The following is a 23714-nucleotide window of genomic DNA, read 5'->3' on the forward strand; positions in this document are numbered from 1 at the left end:
ATTACAAATGAATACTTATAACAAAAATCTTGATTCTGTGAAGAGGTAAACCAAAAGGCTGTGAATTCATTTATTGTTGGAACCAAACGGTCCCTTTCTAGTGTTTCCTCTTGACATTTGGAAAGCTCAAGAGCCTCCTACTCTGTCTCCTCCCATTTTTCCCCTTGCTTAGTTGTACAGTGCTGAGTATACCCATGAAAACTTTAAGTCGTGTGAGCTAGGCAGAAAGACAAACCTGACCCCTGGACACAGAGACTTGGCTGGACTGGAACTCAAATACTGAAGCCCTTTCCGACGCAAGGGGACAGATGCACAAGGAAATCCAGAGCAGAACCTATCTTACTTTATCAGAAGCGGCCCCAAATCCAGCTCTTCCGATCAGGGCTTGAATCTCCAGGGATTTTGCATATCAGCTTTTCCTACCTAATCCATAAAACTTTCTCAGATTCCCAAAAAGAGAGGGCAGATTTGAATCATACCATCTGCCTTGCTTGCTAACAAGCATTGCAAATAAACCTCTCTCTTCTCATAAGATCCATGTCACAGATTGGTCTTGGTATACATAGTACAGTAAATCCATCTTGTCCAGTAATGATGTTGACCTTGGGATATAATCTGAAACCTCTGAGGTTTCCGATAGGGAATTAACTGGAAGGGTCTATAAATAAATGTTGAGAGGGTTTTGGAGAACTGAAGATTATGTCATTCCCTATGAAATTTTTAAACTAAAGTGTTTCCCCTTGACACTTCATAGTTTAGAATCCAAAACTCCTGATAAACAAAGAGCTATTAAAAGAAGAAGAAACATCTGGAATGCAGACAGGAAGATGCATTTTGTCAACATACAGCTATTGACAGAAATCAAGGTTTCAATTATTCCACAAATCTGTCTTTGGCAGTATTGCCAACAAATGCATTTATGCATTTTCTCTCATTGTACAACAAGAAAACTCAGATGCTAAGTGTTCCTATGTATGGGGCTTGGGCTCCTGTGGCTAAAGGAAAAGCAGTTAGTGACAGGAAGCAAACTCCTTTCTGTGTGAAAAGAAACTAACACGTATCTGCCTGCCTGGTTTCTCAAGGCCTATCTAAATATATTGAACGCATTCACCAATTACAAACCTTCTCCAGGTTGTGAACAAATGAATTTATTTGCTGATGATGGTGAGGTTTATAGTACATATTAAGGAAAGACAAAATCTATGGATATGGATACTCACATTTAAAAAATAAGAACTACTTCAGCATTCTCTAAGGACACAGGATTCTATACCTTCTAGAAATTCCAGATGTCCTCATTGACCTTAAACATATAATTGGTTAACCTGAATGATGAACATATTCCTAAGCTATTCCACTATTTCTTTAAATTTCTATATCTAGATGAACTTTTTTCCCTCAGTGTAATTATATGTACATTTTAGTTTTGCTGTGACCCTGAGTATCTAAGATGTTAATAAATTCCTTACAAAGAAACAAAAATTTTGGGGGGCCAGAACCGTGGCTCACTAGTTTAATCCTATGCCTGTGGCACCGGCATCCCATATGGGCACCGGGTTCTAGTCCTGGTTGCTCCTCTTCCAGTCCAGCTCTCTTCTGTGGCCTGGGAAAGCAGTAGAAGATGGCCCAAATCTTTGGGCCCCTGCACCCAAATGGAAGACCAGGAAAAGACTCCTGGTTCCTGGATTCAGATCGGCATAGTTCCAGCCATTGTAGCCATTTGGAGAGTGAACCAACAGAAGGAAGAGCTTTCTCTCTGTCTCCCTCTCTCATTGTCTGTAAACTCTACCTGTCAAATGAAAATTAAAAAAAAAAAAAGAAATAAAAATTTAAAAAGAAATGTGAAATGAGCCTTATTGAGATCATGTATCCTTGATACTTCCAACTTCTATGGCTACAAAGTGATGTGTTTTTTCCAATTAAAAAGTGATCTCTGGGAAGACAGTGCAGTGGTTAAGACACAGCTTAAAAATTAAATTTCTAAGAAGAAAAACAAAGTTTATAGTGGCAAGAATGATGATTGCGGGGAATATTATCTTCTAAATGTGACAGAAATGCCAGAAACTGGTGGGGTCATTCTTAAATACCAAATGTGTTCTATTTCATTTACTTGACAATACTTCCCAGCCCCTCTTATGTCTAAAGAGGGTCACAAGATGGAGAATGTGTGATGTGTGTTGATTCCAGGTTGACCTTAGCAAACCTTGGATAGGTTGTCCTCTGTTCTCTCTTCCTTCACTTTTGAACATGAGATACACAATCATGAAAACCATTGGAAGTCATATAGAGTCTCCCCTGTGTGTCTGTGGGTATTAGTTCCTGGACATTAATTCCAGCTTCCACAGAGACACATGTCCTTTACATAAAATGGCATTGTAGTTGCATATAACCTATGTACATCCTCCCCTCTAAGTAATATTCAGATCAGTTATAACACCTACATGGAAATGCTATGTAAATAGTTGTATTATTTAAGGGAAAATGGGAAGAAGAAAAAGCTATAAATGCATGCTACAGATGCAATTTTTTTCATCTATTTTAAATCTGTCGTTAGTTGAATCCACATATGTAGAACCTACAGACATTAAGTGCTGACTGTGTTGACAATGGAAGATTCAAAATTTGCACGAATTCTAGAGAACTGGGAAAGGAACTGCCTGTCGATCAGAACATGCTTCCTATATCTCATCACTGAGTCAGATAGTTTTGAGCAATCATTCATTTTAGGATTTACCTATTGTAGCAGTTAGCATTATTTTAACTGATGCTCAAAGGTCAGACTTCTCAGGCATTTATAAGAAAAGACAAATTTCATAACTAACTTTATTCTTACAACCACTAAATAATCTGGATGAAATAATTACTTTAGGTCACATAACACTTAAATAGGCATTTTTAAAGGAAAAAGAAGGTGAGAAAATTTGGACAGGCCCAGATAATAATATTCAACTTTATCTAATGAAAAATATCATTTATATATAAAAGAAGATGCTGGACTGTTTAACAGAGAGGAGTTTTAGTTTCTCATATTCTCCATTAGCTCAGAGTAATAGAATAATATTCCAAATAAACAACAGTCATACACACACACACACACACACACACACACAAGGACATTCATTGGTATGGACAACTGATATTTTCTCAATCTTAATGTGTGAACACAGCATCTTTGAAAAAATACTTTGATGGTATTGATCTGTGAAACAATCTAAGCAAGTACTTTGCTCTGCAAACAGGTCCTAGACAAGTCTGTTACCACTCCTTTAACCTTGTACTACTTCTGCCTTCAATTACTATTAGTTTCTACATTGTAGCTTTTAATGGTTTCAAACAATGATCATTCCAATTTCATGTGCCACTTTTCAGAAATATTGGCATATCAAAGTGAGTTCATATCAAAATATTATGTAGATCCTTGGGCACACTCAGTACTAGTGTACTTGGATTGTTGCTTTTGGCTTTCTCATCGATTTATCTGAATCCCAAAATCCTCAATTGCAAAACAGGTGCTATTGAAGCATTTATATTACAGATTTTCAAAGAATTAATGAGAAGCTACATGCAAATCAGCTAAAGCAACAGGCATGGCTCCTGGTAAAAGATATGGAGTTCTCTGTAGACGGTAGATGCCATTTTTTTTTATTGTAACAGAAATATCATGATAGAGGTGTGTGTTTCTGTAACAGTTAAGAAATTGCTTGGATGCCCTCATTATATATGGAAGTGCCAAGGTTTGTGTCCCAGTACCACTTCCTACTCCATCTTCCTGCTAATGTCTACCTTGGGCAATAGCAGCTGATGGCTCAAGCACTTGAGTCCCTGCTACCCACGTGGGAGACCTGGATTGAGTTCCCAACTCTGACTTCAGCCTGCACAACCCCAGGTAAAGAGGGCATTTGGGGAGCGTACTAGCACATGGGAGATATCTGTTTGCCTGTCCCTCTGTCTCTCAAATAAATGAAAAAATAACTATTATGACAACGTCACAACAAATAAGAGCTAGTTAGCCCAAGAAGGTACCTTTCTACATAGTAGTTAGAATGAGGACTATGGACAGATAAATAAGAGGTATAATCACAAAGAAAAACTATATAAATCAGTTTCACAGATCTTGGAGTCTGCTCCTCCTCCCCTCAAATAAATCAGTTATTCCTATTAAACAAAAATACTGATTGTAACCAGAGCCAATGAACAATTCCAATAATGGACATTGTAATATTTTACAATGTCTGGGGACCTTGCTGACAGGAAACAAAGAAATAGGAGTTTATCTGATTCCACAGCAGAGGTCCACAGCCCAGTGACACCAAAGTCCCCTCTGGTGTCTGCCAGCTACTGCTGCAAGTGACCCTTTTGTTTCCTGAGGTCTAACTGCTAATGTCATACCAATGCATTCTGGGGAAATGGTCTCTCCTGCCTTGTTGTCCAATGTGTTCCTTTACAAGATGCAAAGATTCCCAGAAGGCTTTTGCTCACCCTTGTCGGGTTTTAGTAGCTGTAAACAAAACATGGCAAGCCATTTCCCAACAAGTAAATACAATCCGAGTTTGGAAGGGCAGTTTATTACACAGGGTCCTTTAGTCCTGTAATAGGCCAACATCAGCCACCTAAGGCAGTGAGGCATGAAGGAATTTTTCTCTTACTCTGGTGTATGCTCCCCTGTAAATGGGTAAACACACCGAGTTCTGAAGAAAACAGCATGGTGGATTTGAGAAGTTTGCCCAGTCGCTGCTGGGGTGTCCTGCCATTTACTGTACCAGCTACCTGTGGGAACACAGCTGGGTCCCAGGCCTCCTGCCTCTCAGTCAAGTTCTCGCCTTAGAGTTAGAAAGTATAATTATCTTCCGGTCCACAGAGCTCAGTGATAATCTATAGCAGCAGGCAAAACTTCAGCATTTCAGAGCCCTTTTCCCTCTGGTTCTGGGTTGGTAGTATGCATATCAGTCAAATTCAGGATAAAATGAAGTAAAGGGAGCAGGACATCTGTGCCTTCTAGAATCCATTCACTGAAAACTCATTTACTGAAAATCCATAGAATATCAAATATAGGAAGTCTGATGACTCCTGCTGACTGAAACAATAAGATAGAATACTTACGCTGTTTGAATTTCACTAGGAGACTATGAAATTAGTTAATAAGAAGCATTTCTTTCTAATGAATTCTAGTTTGGGATAGTTTTAGGTCAGTTGGTTGGAAAACATCTCTTCCTGCTGTTGAAGCATAAAGTTTGAACTGGTGGCAGTAACACTGCTGAAATCAGTTAGTGTGATCCTTTCTAAGTACTGGCGAGGTCTGAAGCATGAAGCCAAACAGAAAGGCATGGAATGCCCCTTGTGCAAGCTGCACTGGACCTGGAACTGGTCTCTGCTGCTAGTGCATCCTCACAGTGTCTTGCATTAAGTTTAGTTCTTGCTAGTTCTTAGTTTTCTGCTCTCCCTGGTTATTTCTACCTTCTAAGAACAGAGATGCCCTTTTAATATACATAATCTGTCAGCTCTATACCTACAACCTAGCACTGTCTGCCATTCTGCAGTTAACACAATTTTACTTTGGGATAAGATGCAAAGAGCTTCATGGTGTGGACCAAACCTATGTGCAATCATTTGTAATTGGTCACCTTGGCCCACACACTTATATGCAGGCCTTCCCTTTGCATTTGTTATTCTGTCTGTTATTTTGCTTTGTCTTGCTACCATTGGCCTGGATTTAGTTTCTGCTGACTCACACTCACTTCTCTATTTCGCAAAAACTTGTTTCAAATGAAATAAAATTTGAATACAATTCAATGAATTTCCTGGCAAAGCTCTGCTAACATCATTTGCTGTGATTCCAGCAGGATTAAATGCTGTCTCTTTGTGTTCTTGCATTGTTCTTGGTTTGTATATCTACTGTACCACGAAACACATTGTATTAATGGACATGTCTGTCTCTTTTACTTGATTGTGAATTATTTTATGAGAAAAATCGCATTCCATTCATATTTTATTCCCACTCTGCATATATAACCACTAAATATAAAGAATGATTTCATGGCTTGTATTCATAATTTTTTAAATGAGTGCAAAAATAAATGAGAAATTTTTCAAAGAATAATTACAAAAGCATCTCTACAGGGAAATCCTAGAGATTTCTAGAGAACTAGATTCTATTCCCTGGTTCATCTCAGTGTGACTGGGTCATCTCTGAGATACCACACCTTCTTGGGTCTTGATTTCATTATGTGAAAAATGAGGAAGTAGAATCTACTCAAAGAAGCTTTTCTTTAATTAAAATAGAAAATCACCTCTCTGTGTCTCCTTCTAAATTATTTTACTGAATTCAATATTTATGTTTTACATTTCAGAAGTACATAGAGTTTACAGATTAAACATGATTTTGCTTCCTTGTGTATCACTTGGAGTAGCATGTCTAAGTATATACTTTAAGCAAATAGATATTGTCTTGTCTAAGTGCATTAGGGTATTAATATTTAGCTCCAACTATGATTTGAACAGCCAACGCTGTCTTGAGGTGTTAAATATCTAATTAGTTGCTAGAAGGAGAGTTACATTAATATTCCTTTGTAGGCAAGGAATTACATTATTTTTATGGAAATATTTTTAGCATTCCCTTTTTAATTCATTCTATTTCCTTCTTACTACTCTAGTGTGTGCAAGAATGGAACAATTAAAATATTTCAAAACTGAAATATGGTGTTTACTAGAACAGACTAAAAGTGATAGCCATGACTATGTAAATGTATTCTTTATCTCCTCAGAACCAGAGATTTTAGAATAAGTACCATCTTAGAAATAAAAAATCTGTGAGATGATTCACTGCCAGAATAAAGCATAGTGAGGCCTGGATATTATACTATATTCTTGGTGAGAGATATTTCTACTAAATTTTTGCTGAAATTTCAGTTTTTATTTTTTCTTAACTTGTTAAAAAGCATAGACTGGGGCATTGTTGTGGCAAAGCATTTAAAGCTGCCTCCTGCAATGTCCATATCCCACTTTCCATGTTGGATCGTTCTCTCCCTTCTTTATTCTATCAGTTAGTATTCGCAGACACTAGTCTTGTTTGTGTGATCCCTTTGACTCTTAGACCTATCAGTGTGATCAATTGTGAACTGAAATTGATCACTTGGACTAGTGAGATGGCATTGGCCCACTCTCTAGCTGCAAGCACTTTTTTCAATGTGAAAACTTGACTATGCCAAAACCACTACGCACACACGTCTTCAATTTGCTTATAGAAGCATGTTCCTTTCCGTTAGAGATGTGTAGTTACATATTCACCAGGATGTTCCTCCAAAACTACTAACAGGCTTCCAGATGAACTGTTGGGTTCTCTGTTATTTCCAACAGAGTGCAAGACATATCATCTGTGCATAATCAACATTTGTTGACAACTGAATAATGATTTGTTCATAGATGGAGAGTGTTTATAGATGGAATGTTTTGTTGCTCTATATGCATTAAGCCAGTTGGAAGGGGAAAACTACTATTCTCTCATTCGATGATCTATGCACATTTTGGGGGAAACAGGGCATGAAAGAAGGCTAACTTAGCCAAGCTTTAAGCCAGAGTCCACGTGGTGCTTTGCATTCTGAGTTTTGTTCTCTTTCCATCATAATACACTCCCTTCATGGGTAACAAGTTCCTTCACCCAGAGTTCTCAACTCTGAAGAGCATGGAAAGAATATGTAAGCATCATGTTGCAAATATGCTGGGTAAAGAATTTTGAAATGAATACTCCATGTCAATCATAAAGAGCTGGTATCTAATCCTGAGCAGGTCCCAATCCTGAGCAGAGGTTTTGGGAGGCAGCATAAAGCAATGTAAAACATACAGAGCTGCAAGCTGGAAAACCCTGTATATCCTTTGTTCTGCAAAAAGTCAGTGTGTGACCTTGAGCAACTCAGGGACAATCTTGGAGCCTTCAGGATTAATCTGCAAAATGAATATACCAGTTCCTTATCTGCCTACCTCACTTTGTTACTGTGGGGATTAAATTGAATGATGCTTACAAAAGTGTCTTAACTTTCTCATCTGTTCTCCCAACACAACTTGTAGGGTGCTCTTGTCGGAAATTTCTTGTCCTTTTGTGGTGCAAAATGAAAATGTCACTGCACTAGAAACCTTATATTTACATCCAGGCTCTAGTATTTGCTAGTTTTGTGGGTTCTTCAGCAGTTATTTTCAGTCTTTCTGAACACAGTGAGGTATGTGTATCTACAGAATGGAGATTATCATCACACCTTAACTGGAGATGATCAGATGCGCTACTGTTTGTGAAAACAAGAAAATCCTCTTCAGAGAGAGGAAGTGATTATACCTGTATTTTATCTATTTTAAGTTCCATCCACATAATTTGCTCATGGCACAAACTAGAATGGAGGGTTTTCAGTGCACCAAGGAAAAGGCACCTTTTCTTCATTTAATCCTCATCACAGATTACACACTAGGTATTATTTTTATCCCACATGAGGAATCAAAATCACAAATACTGACCTCAGGCCACACACAGATGCTAAAATTGTGAACCAGGATGCAAACCAAGGTAGTTCAATTCCACAGACTCACAGTCTTAATCGTTGGCTATACTGTGCCACTCTCCATAAATAATTTCAAATTACTGAATAGGAGATGGAATGTTCTTAACCTAAATAAAAACTTCACTAGTACATCTTCATAATGCTAAATAAATGATGCAAATCAAGTTAGCCAGAAAATCTGAAAGTTATTGAATAGAAACCTATAGAAGAAATGTCAGATATAAATCTGTAAATATCAAGAAGTTTATCCACTAAAGTTAATCTGCTTAAAGGACCAAGGGATTGAAAGAGCCTTCTTTGAACTCAGTCCTGCATTAAATCCTGATTCTACTATTTACTATCTGCATCAAAGGGGTATAAACTTCTCCTAGCCTCTTCTGGATAATGTTTTGTTGTGAGGATTACAAACTATGATGGACATAAATTTCTTAGCCTGTTATCTGGCACAGTAAGTGCTCAATAAATGCTTGCTGTCATTGTTGATCCAATTCTCTTGCCATGGACATGAGACTTACTTCTCCCCCTGAACTCTGAGTGTTGAAGAGGTCAGAAGTTAAACTAGGATCTTAAAGATCATGTTCAGATCTAATGATGTTTCAGGTACTAGGAGGGGAGAGCTGAACTCTGTGAAGTAATCACTTTGCTCTGAATTCCGGCTTCGGGTTTTGAAATTTATGCTACTACTGCTACTATTTGACTTAGGAAACTAAAACACCTTCAGGGGCTGGATAAAAAAATGCTAAATATTGCACTTGCATTATTGACACAATTAACCAGTCAGACAGATTAATGATCATCTGAGCTAGAGTAATTTGCCTGACAAAGTTATTGCTAATCTGATGGAAATGTTAAATCTACTACCTTTAAAAAAGTCATTGCAATAAGAAGCTAAATATACCCCCATGAGCAAACAAACATCACTGCTAACTGCTGAGGGACATATGTCACATATTTGCTCTAGTTGAGAGCCAGAAAATACAAAGGGACTGGGAATCTTGGAATCAAACTTCAATATCATTTTTTGATCAATAAAAATAAAAAGGTTTGTCAAACTGCAGTTAGTTTATTCATTGTCTCCTGGAACACAATTTATTTTATTGCTTAAGGGAAAATATATTAAGATCATCACATGTGTCATTCTGCCACCTTTGTTATATCAGTTGTGATTAGCACATGTCTATACAAGGCATGGTACTAGGCACTTGGGCATCTTATCATCAATAAGACCTAGTCTTAAGTCATGAGGGAGGGGAATACATAGGTACTTAGCCGAATATAAAATATGAAAGAAATGGCAAATCCATAGAGGAATGAAATAAAAGTGAAGGGAGAGGAGAAAGGAGTAATTGAGGATCTTAGGTGGAGGATGCCAGAGAGTTTGGCATTTCAGTTGGGAATTTTATTCAGTAAACATTTAGAGTCTGTGTCTGCTATGGATTAAATATTTGTCTAGGGGTCTATTGAAAGGAGATAAAAATATCCCTCCCCTTGTAAAGCTTATATTTTGGTAGGGATTAAAAAAGAAAAGTAATACATATAAAGTTATGATGGAGAAGAAAGATCAAAAAAGGGCAAAAGATGTACTAGGCATCAGAAAAGATCTAATGAAGGGCAACATTTCATCAAATATGTGGTGGAATGATCCATATGGCTCTCTAGGAGGCAAAATTGAAGAGGACGTGCCAAGGTCTCAAAGGACAAGGATTTTTGATACATTTAGGAAACACCAGGGAGCCAGCATGACTGGAGAGGAGTGAATAAACAAGAGAATGGTAACGTGGTAAGTGATGTTGAAGAAGTAACTAGGAATAGCTGCAGGAAGAATTTCTGTAACTCCCTGAATAACACAAGAGTTACTGGACAGTTCTGAAGCAGAGAATGATGCAGTATAACTTATGTGTTAGAAGGTTGCCTCCAGGTGCTCTGGTGAGACCAGACTTGGGAGGTTACTGGAATAGTTTAGGTGAAACTGGTTCATGTGACAAAGGAGGGGTAAGAAGTGATGGAGCTTAATATTTGTTTTATGTTCATTTGTTTATTTGGTATTACTTTGTCTTGTAAAACTTTAAGCAATACAAAACTAGGCAGAATAATATGTTAAACTTCATTATTCCCATCAGTCAGTTCAAAATATAAAATTATAGCCAATTTTTCTGTGCAATTTTATAGCAAATATTTGGTAGCACATTATTCATTGATTTAGATGGTATTTTGAAGGCACTACCAAAACTTAATGATAGATTATGATTAGCGGATATAGAGGGTAAAGAAAAAAAAAAAGAGAGAGAGGGAGAAATTAAGAATTTTTCCAGGGGGCTGGTGTTGTAACATAGTTGGTAAAGCCCTTGATTGCAATGCCGGCATTCCAGATGGATGCTGGTTTGAGGCCCGGATGCTGCACTTCCAATCCAGCTCCTTGCTAAGAGACTGGGAAGGTAGCAGAAAACAGCCTGAGTCCTTTGACCCTTGTCACTCACATGGAGACCTGAATGAAGTTCCTGGCTCCTGGCTTTGGCCTGGCCCAGCTGTAACCATTGTGGCCATTTGGAGAGTGAAACAGCAGATGGAAGATAGTGCACACTCTCTCTCTCTGTAACTCCAAATTTAGAAAAAAATGTAAATACATTCTAAAAAATTTTTTTCCAAAGATTTTATCCTCATTAACTAAAATAATGAAGACTTCAGTGAAATTGGTAAAATTCTAGAATCATGAAGTAGTTAGGAAGAAGAACTGCGGTTGATGGGAAACATATTTGGTGTTGTTCCTAACTTTTAGATGCCTGGAGGACATTTTCAGAAATCAAGAAGGAAGTTGGACCTATGAACTTGAATTCCAAGTGAGTTAGTACCAGAGATACAAATTTGAAAATAAAGTCGTAGAGATGAAAAGAGATTTCCAAGACTTGAGTCCTCAGGCAATCCATTATTCACAGACCAGGGAGTTTAGGAAGAAAAAGTTAAAGAGCCTGGAAATAAATGGCCAGAACAGTCTCAGGAATAGCAACTACATGAAGAATGAGTTTCATGAAAATGAAAGTGGTCAATGTTCCAGACTTTCTGATTGGTCAAACAATGTGATTATTAAGTAATGTGAGAACCAGGAAATGACTGGGTTTACAATATGGAGGTGTCTGGTGAACCCTGAAATGAGCTCTTACAATGAGATACCAGGGACACAATCCCAACTAGAATATGAAGTGGGATATTGGAGTGAAGCTGAACACGTTTTTTCATTATTTATTTTATTTAAAGGCAGAGTTACAGAGAGAGGGAGAGAGGGTGGGGGAGAGACACACACACGGAGAGAAAGTTGAACAATTCGAGGAATATTGCTATTAAATGGAGCAGATAAAGGAGTGCTAGAGGCCAGACAAGTAGGATCAAGGGAGAAAAGCTGGATGGAAGATACAGCTGCAAGCTTCTGTACTGATGTGTTCAATCCATTTCAGTGGGGAAGTTAGCAATGCAGGAGAAAGGACAGCCAATATTTGTTCTTTAATTTTTCAGCGAAGAATGGGGTCCAGCTCATAAATAAAACTCTGGCCTTAGTTAACACAATAGGCCATTCTTTTATAGAAATTTAAGAAAAAGCAGATTTTAGAAATGCTGCAAGACATACATAAACAGATAAGACAGATGTGGAAGGTTGTAGACCTTCCTTTATTTTTTTTTTTTTTAGGAAATTAAAAGCAAGGTAACTAATAATGAGGGAACGAGGGGAACGTGGAGATATATAAAGAGAGGAAAAGATAAAAAATATCTTTAGAAGTGTGAGAGACTTACTAATAAATGCAGTATAATTGCCAGTAGCATTAATGCACAATGTAAGATTAACAATGAATTCAGTTGGACCTTTTCTTTCAGCTGTAATAATGCATCAAGAGTATAGTGGTGGGGCCAGAGCTGTGGTGTAGCAGGTAAAGTGGCTGCCTGCAGTGCCGGCATCCCATAAGGGCGCCGGTTTGAGTCCCGGCTGCTCCACTTCCAATACAGCTCTGCTATGGCCTGGAAAAGCAGTAGAAGATGGCCCAAGTCCTTAAGCCCCTGCACCTACATGGGAAGACCTGGAGGAAGCTCCTAGCTCCTGGTTTCAGATCAGTACAGCTCTGGCTGCTGCAGCCAATTGAAGAGTGAACCAGCAGATGGAAGACCTCTCTTTTTCTCTCTCTCTCTGCCTCTCCTTCTCTCTCTGTGTGACTCTGACTTTCAAATAAATAAATCTTAAAAGAAGGAGTGTAATGGTGGGTAGAAAGTTATATTTACTTAAGTGGGTTTTGCTAAGTAAATAACATAAAATAATAAAGTAGTAGCTAAAACATCCATGTATTCAGCAACTGTTTCCAACAGTTGGCCCCAGAAATTTAGGTGATTACAGAATAAAGGAAAGGGTTGGAATTTTAGGGCAGTGAGCTAACCTGTTGTCTGCAATGCTAGAATCCCATATCTGAGCAGTGGTTCAAGTCCCAGCTGCTGCTTTCTGATCCAGCTTCCTCCAATGTGCCTAGGAAGACTGTAGAGGATGGCCCAAATACTTGCGCCCCTGCCACCCAAATGGGAGACCTAATGGTTGCCTGGGTTTCTTTTTCTTGGCTTCTATTTTGTAGCCATTTGGGGACTGAAACAATAGATGGAAGACATGTCTCCCCTGTCCCCTGTGCCCCCGATCAGTCTGCCTTGCAAAGAAATAGATCTTTTAAAAATGAAGTAGAAAGATGAGGGACAATAAAAACACCATGGAACCAATGCATTAAAGGTCCATGTGGAATTGAAGGTTTGCTCTGATCAGAGTTCTAACTGAAGACGGGAAGGCAAGAGTCTGGCAAATGAGGCCAGAGTGTGACAACTAAAACGGAGCCAGTACAGACATTGCACTGAGTGATGTTGACAAAGACCACAGTATGTCCATTTGAAGGAATGATAAAAGGAGTGTAGAGAATTGATACTCTGGCTTGAAATTTAAGAAAGATTTCAGCAGAAGAGGAAAGAAAAGTGGTGTTATAAGGAGGGGAAAATAAAGTTATAAAAATAAATGTTCATTCAGAAACACAATTTCTTTTTTCTTTCTCCTTTTCATAATCATCATTACCACACCAACACTGTAAGCACTATCACCATTGGAGCCCAATTTTCAGTCTCTTTTGCTCATTGTCCCTGAACTCACACTGGTTTAAGACCTCCACTCTGCTTGTATACACTGATTGTCCTGAATGCTTAACCCGAATCCCCTCACTTAACTTTCATTCTATCTTGACAGGTAGAATCTGCCTTCCCTTTATCTATTTCAGCAGAGGGGTATTATTCCTGTTTTATACATGATGAAGTATATAAAGTCACAATCTATTAAACAGTAAGACCATTTACAAACCCAGCCATTTGAACTTCAATGGCATACTTTTAAGCATTGTGTTATAGGAACCATATTTCTATCTATATAGAGCTTATGGCTTGATCTGCTTTCAAAGGACTTTCGTAAGTTATTATGTGTGACTCTATTAGTGAATATTTTATTGTGTGTAATGTAAGGCCATTCACATTTTTGAGTGGTAGAGTGACTAAAACTGTATTTCAAAAAGATAACTAGAGACAGTGGGGAGGATGGATAAGGAGGTGAGAAGGTATTGCCAGAGATCAGGTAAATAATGATGAAAGTAACAGAATAAAAAGGACACGGCTGAGCTATGGCCGAGGTAGACTTGACAAGACTTGGTGATGAACGGCAGTGGTAAGCATCAGGGAGGAGTAAAATATGACCTGGGCTTTTTGCCTGGTTAACTGGATGGAAAATGTTAACATGAACCAAGGAAAATATATATAATGAAGACATAAGAAATACGGTTTTAGGCACATTGAATTTAAGGTATTTCTAAGAAACACAGGCAAATACATGAAGATTATGGGATAAGAATGATTATTTCCAGCATTCAAAACTGCACTCACTGAGATCCAAGTAACTTAGGAGACACCCTGGGATCACAGAGTTTCAGAGATAAGACAAAAATAAATGTCTGCCTTTCCATGGTAATGAATGATCTTAGTGAGCCTAAAGCTGTATATGTATGTCTATTTTTCCTTTCATTCTAAATTGACGTCAAACTAAAAAGGACATACTTTAACTACTGCTGCCAACTAGAGAGAAAAACCATTTGAGACTCAGCACGAGAGAAGCTGGAAATGCAGCACTTGATGATCATACTGCAGCAGCGCTGGGTACTAACCACCACGCTGGCAAGCCCAACACATACTGGGTATTTTCAAATGTTCATGGGAATCCATGTTATGAAAAACCTATGCATGGGTTTCAAACACTTTTGCATGAAAATTACTTATAATTACATTTTTTTAAATTTTTATTTATTTTTATTTTTTGACAGGCAGAGTGGACAGTGAGAGAGAGAGAGACAGAGAGAAAGGTCTTCCTTTGCCATTGGTTCACCCTCCAGTGGCTGCCACGGCGGAGCGCTGTGGCTGGCGCACCGCACTGTTCCGATTGCAGGAGCCAGGTACTTCTCCTGGTCTCCCATGGGGCGCAGGGCCCAAGCACTTGGGCCATCCTCCACTGCACTCCCTGGCCACAGCAGAGAGCTGGTCTGGAAGAGGGGCAACCGGGACAGAATCTGGCGCCCCGACCAGGACTAGAACCCGGTGTGCCAGCGCCGCAAGGTGGAGGATTAGCCTAGTAAGCCGCAGCGCCAGCTGTTATAATTACATTTTACACAAACTTTTCAGAGTCCCCTCTTATTCTCTCTTGAATCATGAGGGCTTCCTAAATACCACTGGGAGAGAAAAGATGATGAGGACATGAATCCATTCTTCTCTCTGAATGGAGCTTATCCAATATCTACCTGTAGGTTTATAAATCAAATTTTAGAATTTCAACAGAGTAAAAAATTATGTGGGAAAAACATTGGGAAAAATCCAGAACAGTAGTTTGAAGACAAACTTGCCTAGTCAATAATAATATTCACAATAATAACTTTTGCCACATACTTGACACTCTCTGACCTTTCTCTGTACAATGTAAATTAATCCCAAAACAGGACTTGCAAGGTTAACATTGTTATCTCCTTGGTAAAGAGTAAAATGTACAGAGCTGCTGTTGTGGCATAATGGATAAAGCCATCACCTGTAGCTCTGGCACCCTAACCAGTTGCTCTAGTCCTGAACCAGCTCCCTTCTAATGTACCTGAGAAAGTAGTGGGAGAGCATCTAAAACCTTGGGCCCCTGCACCCACGTGGAGGACCCAGATGAAGCTCCTGGCTTTGGCCGGGCCCACTCCTAGCCATTGGGGCCATTTGGGGAGTGAGTCAGCAGATGGAATATCTCAGAACCACCCCTCCCCCTTTTTCTCTATAACTCTACCTTTCAAATAAATAAAATAAATCTAAAAAAAAAAGAGTAAAGTGTGGCCCAGGAAAGTCTTATCATTTTTTGGAGATTACAGGATGTCATTGGCAGAGCTGGGATTATCAACTGGCCACAGTGGTTCTTCTGTACTCAGATCTGCTAACGCAGAGTTTGCTGCTGCTTTTTGTCTACCATTTTGAAAATCGAGGAAATAAAAAATATGGTATCACATGTTGACATTCTTGCCTTTCTTAAAGGAAGTTATATAGAAATGTTTTAATTGATGGTGTGAGCAGTTCTCCTTTTAAAAACCACACATCTCCAACTAGTAATGAATGTAGGACACAGAGTAGAAGTTTCATTGTTCCCATAGTCTCTGCTCAAGGTCTGATCCCATGCAGATACTTAGTGTGATGGTGAATGAAGTTAAGAACATACCTGTTGTCACCTTCTCTGGAGAAAAAGACTGTGAAGGTTTGAACATTCCCTTTTGCTTCTGCAGGTGGGCGCCAGCTGAGACGGACAAACCGACTGGAAACTAAGACAGGGACCACATCTCTGGGAGCAGAAGGGAGGACACTGGAGCTTGGGATAGCTATGGAGGAAGGAGAGGAGGATGTCAGAGGGGCGGGTGCCACAGAACAGTAGGGCAGGAACACAGAGCTGTCCTAATCACAAGCATAGCTATGATACAATCACATATGCTCAAAAAGGAAAACTAGAACAAGCACCCAGCAAATGGAATCAAAGACATATTCAAATTTCTTGGGTTTGAACAGAGGCTAATTAATACTGTACATTATTCCACTGCATATTATTTGTCTAGTTTCTATTACTCAGAGAATCCATGACACTAAAAAAAAAAATTCACTTAGTCAAGCATCAGGGACACAAATTAGGTAATGTGGAGTTTTCAAAAGCACAAGAGTTCTAGAATTAACTCGCTTTAGAAGTATGATAATAGGATTCAGGGTTGTAAAGGGATTGTATTTATCATGACTTCATGTGATAACAGAAAATATCTCGGATAAGAGGCATATCAGTGATGTCAAAGCACATCAAAATTATATAAGTAATATAATATAATAATAATGTGTTTTCCTGCATCCTTTCTTGAATGAGGCAAGATTTAAATAAATAAGTAAATGAATCAAAAAAATGCATGTACCTGTATTTGAAGAAAGATATTATTATACAGAATATATACTTAAAACATTAAATACAAAGTCAAATTTACAGTGACTATTTTTAAAAAGATAACGTATCAGCTTTCTCAGAGTTCATAAAGGAGCTGAGAGTACCATAATCTCAGTGAAGTTTACATAGTTTTTTTGAGGTTTCTCAATACTTTAGGAAAAAGGTGATCAAATAGTTTCAATAAAAGTTGATGTCACCTAATTTATCACAATGTGAAATATATATATATAAAATGTAATTCTTAAGGAACATTTATAACTAAGCTGATCCTTTAAAATATTGATAAGTTAAAATGTGTTTCATAGTAGAAAAGACATAGCCACAAAATTGTACATAAATTGTCAAGGAGTTTAGCAAAACTAATCTGAAAATGCAATGGAGACCTCCAACATTCTGTAACATAGCCATGAAGCTCAAGGTATTGATAGATGCCTCAGGTAATCAAGTTGCTATAATAAAACCTTGTATTACTTAGTTTGTTTACATTGCTTTTGATACAATTGGAAGTAATGTATTTATTTATATTTTAGGATCACAGAAAATCTAAAGCAACAATTTTAAAGTTCCCAGGATCTAGCAAAAAGAAGTTCTCATGGACTACCTGCTGGTAAAGGAGATGACAGAAAAAAATTCTACAATACATAAACAATTGCACTGTGATAGTAGTGTATCACTCTTTTAGCAGAATTCAATAATCACTATTCATAGGGATAACTGTAAATCATTCTTGATTGGAAATTTTCTTTTTCAAATATTTGGGGTGTTTATAATCTACAATTGAAATTTTCTATTAATTATGGATTTGTGTGTGAATTTAACATGTGTATTTCATAATTTTTCTTTGCTGAATATCTGTTTTCTTTTTGTTTCATTTTGACCAGTGATGTCTAACCAAAATGTTCATTTTCCTAAATATAGTCTTCAAATTGTCTTTTATTGCCTTTTTTCATTGAAGTTTATCTCTACTCTTGAACTCTCTTTATACAGATGCTGGCTGGGTTGTTATCCCTACCATAAACCAAACTCCTGTGACCTGGGAAAAAAATACATTTCTATAGGACGGGGATGAAAATATTTACTTTTCCAGTGAATCTAGAAACAATGTCAATTTACAGTACTTACTAGTTACTCAGACAAAGAGAGATTTTAAAGAATGGTCAAAAGCTTTCAAAGTTATTTCTGGCTTCATAGATTCTCTGACTGCTTCTTTGTGAATAAACATTACCCTGTGCTTCCCTGATCAGCACAGTATTTGAGATAAATGGAATATTGGGAGCAAGTTTGTCAATCTTTTGTAGCAAAATGATGGGGGAGAGGCAAAGATTGATGACTGCATATGCAGCATCACTCTCAGGAATATGGATAATATTAAACTGCTTGGTAAAACTCTTGTTTTTTACACATTGTAAAAAACTCAAATTATAAAAACGGGGAGAACCTATTATTTCTCTCTTATTCTACTTCCCTTGCAGGCTGCTTATCCCAGTTGTTTCTACGCTCCCCTTTCAATGTTCAGTCCAGGAACCCAAAATGCATCCCCTACAAATTTCTGACATTCCTTCCCTTTCAAAATAATATGGTCCCCTTTCTGGATATCATGCAAATCTACCCTATTATATCTTTACTGACATACAAACGGTGTGACTTAAACCGTCACACCGTTTCACTAGAATCCCCACCCATGTTTCAGGTCTTATTTTAATTCAGCCTTCCTCATAATTATACATTGGTTCATAGCATTCAAGGGCATACAAGTCTAAGTCTCTATTCTTTTTTTAAATCTAAAAACATTTTACACAAGGTAAACAAACTTCATGCATTTCATATACACAAGTTTAGAAACACATTGATTCTTTCCACCCTATCCTCCCTCTTGCCCACACTCCCACCATTCTTCCTCCTCTCTCTCCTATTCTCATTCTTATTTTTTACAAAGATATATTTTCAATTAACTTTATACAGATAAGTCTCTACTCTTTACCACAGGACATATTCCAGATTTCTTAGCTTGCTTGCTGGCCTGGTTCTTTTTAACCATTTGTCTCTGTTTGGCATCCCTCACAGATATGGCTTCAGAAAAGATTTATTGATGAATACTTTATTTGAGATGTGATCCCGGGAACACTGGTGGGGAGTTGTAAGCTAAAACAGGGCAGGGAAGGAGTCCTATAAAAGAATGAGTTATCTGGTTGGTTACCACTTTGGGAAACTCAAGGGAAATCCCATGGAAGTTAGTGGAAGATATGCCTTAGGTCATCCATCCCCAAGGGAAGCAAGTTGGCATATTTATCTACCCACCGCTCTGCAACCATTAACTGAATATCTAAAAAAACACTGAGTGGGTACCCTTATTGAAAAGTAGGATTTCTACTGATAATTACTCAAAGAAACATGCATTAAAATGAAACTTAAAAACCTTTCAGGGTACAAGGTTTAAATGAGTGCTAGTACCTCAGTTGGTCAGTGTGTGGCTCTGATACACTGTCAGGGCACATTTGTCTCAGTTATAGCTTTTAAGGAATTGATTTGCAAAAATCCTTTCAATGGAAACGTATACTAACCATTTGGCCAAACACCCTCATTTCTATAAATCTGTTATTTAAGAAATAATAAATCCCCTCTTAATTTGCAATATCTGAAATAATAAACATCATTCATACTCAGAATGGAATAAATTTACAATTCATCAGATTAATCAAAATGAGAACCTAGTGAGATTTGTGAGGTTTTTTTATTTAGAAAATTTTTTTAAATGTGCTTAATTATGACTTGGAAAAATCATGTTGAGAATTTTCAAGAAGTTAGAAAATATGTTTTAAAAGGACAGAAGTTTTCAAATCCTTTTTCTCCAAGTGTTCCTCATTCATTCATGACATCACCATTAGAAATGAGTTGGCTTCTGCACTTTTCCAGGGATTGCCAAGAAACAGGGCAATGTGATTTGCATATGGATAGATTCTCCTCGCTGTAGGCCTCTGGGAGCATCTTCTCACATGCAGCTTTCATACAAACACATGGCAAAGTCAAAACTCAGAATAGAATTAATCACAGACTCTTTACCTCTATTTAAACAGTTGTTATATGAAAAGGGTGGGGTATTTTTTAACAAAGGAGTGGCTTCTTACGTTTTACAGGGAAATTAATTTTGTTCTTACTAATCCTCCCTGCTTTCTCTCAACAAAAACTTGTCTTCAAATAAGGTCTTAATAAAAAACCAATCAGGACTTCCTTTCTTTGCTGTGGGAGGCCTAATCTCCTGTCTGTCCCTAATCTCTCTGGTCCATTACCATTGCCATGGTTACAGCTTCTTTATCTGTTGTCATGGAGAAGAAGGGTTGAATTTGACACATATAACAACATTGTCCTTTACTTAAAGAACATTTTTTTGAAAAATTTTATCAGAAAAATTCAGGAAAAGTATATTATTTCCAAAGATAATACAAATCCAAATAATGGTTTTGAAAAAAAATTGGTTATGTCCAGTTCAATAGCTTTGATAACCATTATGTTATTGGGTTAATTTTTCTGTGAAGCCATAATCTTTCTAGCTATTGAAGACATTTTTCTTTCATATTTTTACTATATGGTCTTTATGGACATTAATTTCTCCTTGAGCTCATTAATAGTATATTATCTTCATTCTCTATAAGGAATAGGAAAGATAAGGTGTATTCATAAAAATGAAAATATTTTTATTAAACCTCAAGCCAATAGATTTATTTTCTTTTTACATCCCCATGTTCCCAACTAAAATGCTGCAAATATGGCCACCAAGTCAACTAGCTTTTTATTAGCTGTGTGTCCATATTAGTTGGAAGATATAATACAAATAAAGTATAAATAGATGCCATTGGCCAAAGGATTGGAACTTTTAACTGTCCTAGGAAAACATCTAATTTTTTTTTCCTTTTTAGTTTCTTTTTCTTGTTGCAGTCCTCTGGACATCAAACTCTAGCATTCTGTTGTCTAAATGAAGTAGCGGACATAAAACTCAAATTATGGTTTAAAATACTTAAAGGGCATAAAGTAACTTCACAAACTTCCCTCTCAAATGTGCTTAGTTAAGGTTGAGAATTATAAAAAAATTGTTCCTACAAATTCCAATTATTTTAAAAATTCAAAGAATCATGACTTCTGATGTAATAAATTGTGAACTTAATGGAATTTTCAAAAACAGTAATTTGGAACCATTTTACATTCAAAATTAGCATGAAATGAGGGTAATATACTCTATGCTATTAAATGTTAATATTTATATAAAATAATTTGAGGTACTATATGAAAATGAAAAACCAATATTTATTAAATGCTTATTAAGTTTCTACTGTTATACTTAAAAGTAAGTATTATTTATTTTAATGCTATGGATTTTTGCTCTCAGAAACAGGACATATGGGAGGCACATTAAGACAAATAAAAAGTTTGAGATACTTTTACTTACAAATTGATTCCATTCTAAATTTCTGGTAAATATCAGAACATTTTTTCTTACAACCTATTTAATTTCTAATGCTAATGAACTCTCAAAGTAATAGTGCTAATGAAAAGGATCATTCATTATCATTCTGAACTTTGGTAAAATAAATCGATGCTTCCTGTCATTAATCCATATGATAATCATTGAAGAATTACTGTGTGCAATGTACTGTGTGAAGCAATGCTCAATCCCTTTCTGAATGCCAGAAAGCAAAGCCAGCTCAACAATTCTCCCTGCTCAGCTTTCTCCTCAAGGATCTCTCTTCTCCCTCCTTCAACATCACCACTCCGTCCAGTCCTACTTTCTCATTGTGTTGAGCCAGGTCAAGGTTGAGAAAGTACTCAGATGAGTGTCTCTGCGGTTGGGGAACTGGCTTGAGGAGGCTACAGAGGCTTTAGTTGCTGACCTGTATCCTCATTACCTGTTAGCTCTCCACCCTGAGCTCGCTCACCATGAAGACCTCACTCTTCACTTCTGCCTCCTTCATGTGCAGCAACATGAGTTGGAATACCTCCCTTCAATTGCTTTGCCCCTGGACCTGGGCTGCTCCTTTCTATTTCAGTTTACCTGTCACCTCTGTGATCTCTATCCTGGCTTAGGCTCCTCTATTGTGGGCTTTCACAGTAGAAGACGAAGAACACTCTTGCTAGGGCTGTAACCCGCACTGCAGTGGTCTAGTCACTTTTTTATATCCTATGCTCAATGATACTCTCTAATAAAGTAAGAACAAAGTCTAAACTGTGTACTACTTCTATTCCCCTAACACAGTATACATTATTCACATTGTAGGCACTCAATATATTCTTCCAGGATTAGCTAAGTGAAAATTCTTGTAATTTTGTGAAATTGTGTTTAGATTTTAGCTATAAAATTTCCTTTCAGAACATTATAAAGAGGGAACTTGAGTATGTACACTAGGAACGTACTGAGCTGTTATTGCAAGCCAGTTATGCTAATCATAATCTAATCAATTACAAAGTACATAAAAAACTGCACTTATAGAAAGGTTTCAAGGGAATTCAGGTTTAAGGTAAGCATATTTCATTTTGAGCTAAAAAAAAAAAGCTAGGGAAATACATAACAACTGCTCTGAAATCCAACTATGTGCCAAACAATGTAGAAGATAAGTCATATAGGAATAGGACCTACGGGAATGAAGGCATTCATTAAGAAGCAAAAAAGAAGCCTGTAACTTTGGACTGGGCTGACCCGTGTATCCAGCAGAGGACCTGAGGGTCTGTGATCAAAAGTGTGATTCTCTTCTCAGAACCACACATCAAAGGGCATTGCCAGGTAAAGGTCGTATACTAAGGATTTCCTCCGGCCACCCAGAGACAGATAAGCTTAGAAACAAATTCCGAGAAGCATTTCCATATCAGCAGACTTAACTGTAGCTCTCAGAGCTTGAGGTCTGCTCAGATAATATTAGGAAAGAAAATATCTGGTAGACTAGCCCACCAACACATGTGACTAAAGGTTTTTATGGTTAGATACGTACATTGTAGGATGTACAATTTGCACATGTGATACACTTTTAATAACTTCCTTATTTCCAAACTACTTATTTAGGAAAGTGTCTTTTAAAGAGTTCATCCGAGTTGGACTAAGATTATAGGATGCTTGAATAATATATGAAAACAGAGTGTGGAAGTATTCAGATGGCAGCAACACTGGATCCCTGCTCTGATGCTCTGTGATTGTGTGAATTAAAAAGTTATCTTGCTCCTCTATACTGTACTTTTCACATTTAAAAACTGATCTAAAATATTCAATTTACAAAGTTGTTAAGTGATTATGAGAAAGAAAATTTAAAGGTTATTGATCATACTTAGCATAAGATTTATAGTCAATAAGCTGTTAAGGTTATTATTCCTCTGTTTTTAGATTGAGGGAGAAGAATGGCTGTTTTTCCCAGTTCAGGTTCTCATCTAACTGAAGATCTAGGAACCCTAACAGAAAGTCACTGGCAAGCACTTGAGCTAAATCCGACAGACCATGTAAGCAATGGACAAGGTGCTTCCTCTACGTAAGGATAGTATTTGCTCACCTCAATGTTCTTCTTATTTCTGTATATCAAATTACAGAAAAAAAATCAAATCACAACTTTCTGTCCTTGTAAAAACATCATCTCATATTTCTGATCCCACTAGAG

The 23714-nt window shown here is 37.4% G+C and overlaps 1 protein-coding gene across 2 annotated transcripts in view; it reads right to left on the bottom strand.

Annotated features, from left to right (window-relative positions):
- DCC (DCC netrin 1 receptor) overlaps positions 1–23714 on the bottom strand; it is a 1201543-nt gene that overhangs the window by 356421 nt on the left and 821408 nt on the right. For both annotated transcript variants that reach the window (XM_051851212.3, XM_051851210.3), the window contains exon 8: positions 16327–16483. In XM_051851212.3, the coding sequence (XP_051707172.1) occupies positions 16327–16483 (157 nt within the window). The remainder of the gene's footprint in view (positions 1–16326; positions 16484–23714) is intronic.

This window comes from Oryctolagus cuniculus, chromosome 10 (assembly GCF_051225735.1).
Source record: "Oryctolagus cuniculus isolate XC-2025 breed Fujian yellow rabbit chromosome 10, ASM5122573v1, whole genome shotgun sequence".
Taxonomy (NCBI): Eukaryota; Metazoa; Chordata; class Mammalia; order Lagomorpha; family Leporidae; genus Oryctolagus; species Oryctolagus cuniculus.